We start from the raw sequence: 3,863 nt of genomic DNA on the forward strand, positions 1-3,863 counted from the left end.
CTGCTCGACCAGGACGTCTCCTTGAAAGGCCGACGTTGCCGCAGCTCAGGTCCCAGAAGGACGCGGTTCTGCGCGCCTCGCGCCTCGTGGACGTGGGCCGCATGCCCGCGAGACGTGGGCGGACGCGCCAGAGGGCGCGGCGGAGGGCTTCGCAGCCGGCTGAGCGGCGGGCGGGCGATTCATCACCGTGGGCGCGCGGCGGCGTGTGAGTTATGACGACGTCGGCGTCGAGGGGAATGGCGTCCCAGAGGGATGGGAGGTCGGTGGCTGTGGTTGGAGCGAGGGGGTGGAGGGGGGAGGTATAGGTGAAGGCCGAGAACGAGCCGTGGAGGGATGATAGGGGGGAGAAAGGGGAGCCAAAGGCCGTGAAAGTCGTGTGTGGCCCTTCTGGTGAGGAGAGGCGGATGGTGGTTGAGGCGTGAGCGAGGTAGGTAATCGATGGGGAGGATAGCAGGAGGTCGAGGCAGTCTTGGTGAGTGTGAGAGGAGTCGGCCAGCGAGGAGCCCCGACTGGCGACGAGCTCGGGATCAAGATTTAGGTCATGATTTCCTACGTAGCCATTCAGTTGTCGGCGTAAGGCCAAGTTGAGCATGAATACCGCTGCTGGAGATACCGACGGCGGCGGCCGGAGACGCTGAGGTGATTCTGGAGATACAGGCTCATCCCTTCAAAGAGGGGCCAACGTACCTGCAACGACTATTTTGGATTCAAAGTCTGCCTTCTCTAACCACTGAACGACCCGAGACAACTGATCGAGAATTAGTTGCGGCGTTTCGGTTGATAGTCATGTCCAGGACCTGATCCAGGGCAAGCTGATTCGCGTGCACACAACAAATATTGATGCCATGACATCCCGCGGGCCGAGCCCTTGAACCTGGAAATATACCTTGAGGGGGTCGCAGTCTTACCTCGGAATATGATCCCTGGTTCGTCAAGTCACCAGCATGGATGAGGACATCGCCACGGGGTAGGGCGGGTGTGTGATTGTGGGTGTCGGAGATGAGGACGAAGCGGGTACGACGGAGTGTTTCGGTTGACGATGACATGCTGAGTCTGAATCTAGGGCGTTGAAGCCGACGAAAACCCCGATGTCGCGGTTTCCCTTTGATGTAGGCTCTGGCTGGTGCGGCACGTTGCTCTGTGAGGTGAAGGTATTCGGTCTTCAGACCGTGTCTATTCCGGGATCGTGACTGATGACCTCTTGTCAAGCAGCGATATGGTCCCTGGGCAAGTGCCTGCGTCTGCGCTCGATTCGAGTGGAAAGCTGCGACTGCCTCTGGCCGTTCTGTCTTATTGTGGCTGGTGACGCCACAGGCTCGCTATATTCACCCAAAGAGGACGATCAGTCGGCTTGGATATAGAATGACCAATATAAAGGAAATCAAATGTCAGAGGGTGCGATGATGCCTACTGCTCCTGATCGAGGTGCTCTATTGGTGCGATATATATGTCCTTGTTATTCATAAGGGCTGATTCAATCTGGTGCAAATGAGGCCATCGCCACAGGTCATTTCAGGACAACTGGCGGAGAGCAGCTGGGTGTAGGTAAGCACTGGTTGACGAAGACCGGGCCTGACTGGGGTCAAGTGCCGGGAAGTGAGTTTCTAGGCCCTCCCTGGTAGAACGATGTCTATCAACCAAGTGCCTGACAACAGAATGTCTCGGCGGCCACGTTTGAGACCGCCGGATTCACAGCTGTTTGTAGACAAGACGTGATGGCCACTGCGTGGTCCCTCGTCGCCGGTGCACCCGTGGTCAAGACCGTTTCCCATGGGCCACTTCCGCTGTTCATCAGGCTGAGACGACGGTGGAGGCATCTGATTCATGGCCCTGGCACGCAAATCCCTCCCAGAGGCAGCCCTGAACGGCCCCGGCGGGCCCCCGGGCGAGGCACCAGCCCCCCCAGGCTCAGTGGACGCAGCGCTGGTGGGCATTGGTGGGTTCACGCACGGTACAGATAGGACGGGTTCCATCCGCATGAGCCGCTCATCTCCGGGTGTCTTGCTTTTTTCGCTGCAGCGGAGCGAGTGAGGTTGCTCATGAGGGGGATCGCAAGTAGGCATCATTGCCACACAAACAGTGCTGCAGCTGAGCCCCTCCTCATGCCCGTCACGGGTGCAGTGCGTTGAACGCCGCCAGGACCACTGAAGAGGCAGCGATAGGACAATGCAGTGAGAGGAGCCACCTTGGCTGGAGGGTCTGCTGCTGCAATTGGCCTGGGGGCTGCAGAAGCGCTGCAGCGAATTGCTTCTGTGGGGAAAGAGGGGGGAGACAAGATCACTTCTGCTGCGCAATGTGCATTGGCGAGACGCGGCCTGTCTCTGGTTTCGATCCGGAACCTCTCTGACTTGAGGAAGAGGGAGAAAGAAGAGTAGTAGGGGACAGAGATGAGGGAGGAAGCAGCATGCTGATGTAGGAAGACGAATCGGGTCGGCATCACGAAGGCAAGGTAACATGGTCATATTAGGTCCAATCTCATTACACCAAACCGTGGCTTGTCGTCGCCCAGTTGGAAGCGGTCCGCCGTGGCCCCCCCCGGTGAGCCGCTCCCGAAGAAGAGGAAGGAGGGACCACCCACGCAAAACTGAAGGGCAAGAGGGGAGAGTGGGGTTGCACGCTAAAGCTGGCACGGCCGCATGGGATTGGGGAGTTGAATTGATCCCCACCTATTCCAGCCAATAACCATGCCAGGTCGTGCCTGCTTCACCAACCCCCTTCCAAAAAAGACCCGACACTGGGGCGGGCACTGGCCTGCCTGGGGACCAGGACGTCCACGCCAAATTCCTCCACCACCTGCTACCTGCTACCTGCTGCTGCTCTCTCTCTCTCACCACTCGTTGCCCTGCTTGCTGCTGTCTCGTCTCTTCTCCTGCTCAGCGAACGTCGCTGGTCCCTGAAAGACAGACGCAAGCAGACAGACCACCAAACGCCAACACGAATTGACCCTGTGCATCGCCCGGCGTTTCCACGACTCTCGTTTACCAGCTCGACTCTTCTTCCCATGTTATCCAGTTACAACTGCCGCCCAGCACCTTTTGGCACGCGCTGATCCCGAACCCAGCCATCAGGGGCACCGTCATCCATTGTCTCCGTCTCTCCTCGCTTCGGCAACCTCTCCTTCTTTGCCCGTCGGTGAAGGGGCCAAAAAAACGCTGGCACGCAGACCCGTTCCACTCCAACACTAGTCTGCCAGTTAGCCTAGCTTCCACACAAGCGATTGTTCGTTGACGACCCGCTGCTGCCCTTGCTTGCTTGCCCCTTCGTCATATCCCGCCTGCCAAACTCTCTCCGCGACAACCGACGCCGAACCTTTCCTCTCCCGTTGCGTCTTCGTTGCGTCTCCGCTCAACTTTCCGCAAACACGCCCCGCTGGATGACCACGACGCGTCCTCACTCGCTACCGAGACTGAGAGCCACGCCTTGCTGGATTATCGCGCTCGTCTGAGCTTGAGCATGACCACCATGGCGGGTGCTCCAGCCTCAACCGCAACCATCACCGCCACGACCAACAACAACGATGTCCAACAGTGGGACTTTGCCTCCAACAACCATGTAGATGTACGTCAACCCTGGGTGCCTTTCTTTCTGTCCTGTAGCCGCATGGTTCACTATCTCCATGCGTAGCGTCCCTTTGTTTGGGTCAGTAGCTGACTCGGAAATTCGCACAGGAATACCCCCAGGACACAGTTTCTCCCATACTCAGTGAATACGGGAGCCGGCCTGCGAATGGCAACGCCTCCGCCGGCTATGAATATGGCTTTGAGCCACTGCCACCCTCCCGAAAGAAACATTCCGTCGAAACATGTCGTCTCTCAAGAACGCTCGATCTGGGACAGGAGCAATCGCTCATCAGATGCTTCGAC

The 3,863-nt window shown here is 58.3% G+C and overlaps 1 protein-coding gene across 1 annotated transcript; it reads right to left on the reverse strand.

Annotated features, from left to right (window-relative positions):
• Positions 1-561: 561 nt before the first annotated feature.
• VDBG_09393 (ser/Thr protein phosphatase family protein) lies at positions 562-1,046 on the reverse strand (the record flags this gene model as incomplete). Its single annotated transcript, XM_003000152.1, has 2 exons — positions 562-687; positions 909-1,046. 2 exons carry the CDS (start codon positions 1,044-1,046, stop codon positions 562-564), a joined length of 264 nt encoding a protein of 87 aa, XP_003000198.1.
• Between the last annotated feature and the right edge of the window lie 2,817 nt (positions 1,047-3,863).

Source organism: Verticillium alfalfae, genomic scaffold (assembly GCF_000150825.1).
Source record: "Verticillium alfalfae VaMs.102 supercont1.15 genomic scaffold, whole genome shotgun sequence".
Taxonomy (NCBI): Eukaryota; Fungi; Ascomycota; class Sordariomycetes; order Glomerellales; family Plectosphaerellaceae; genus Verticillium; species Verticillium alfalfae.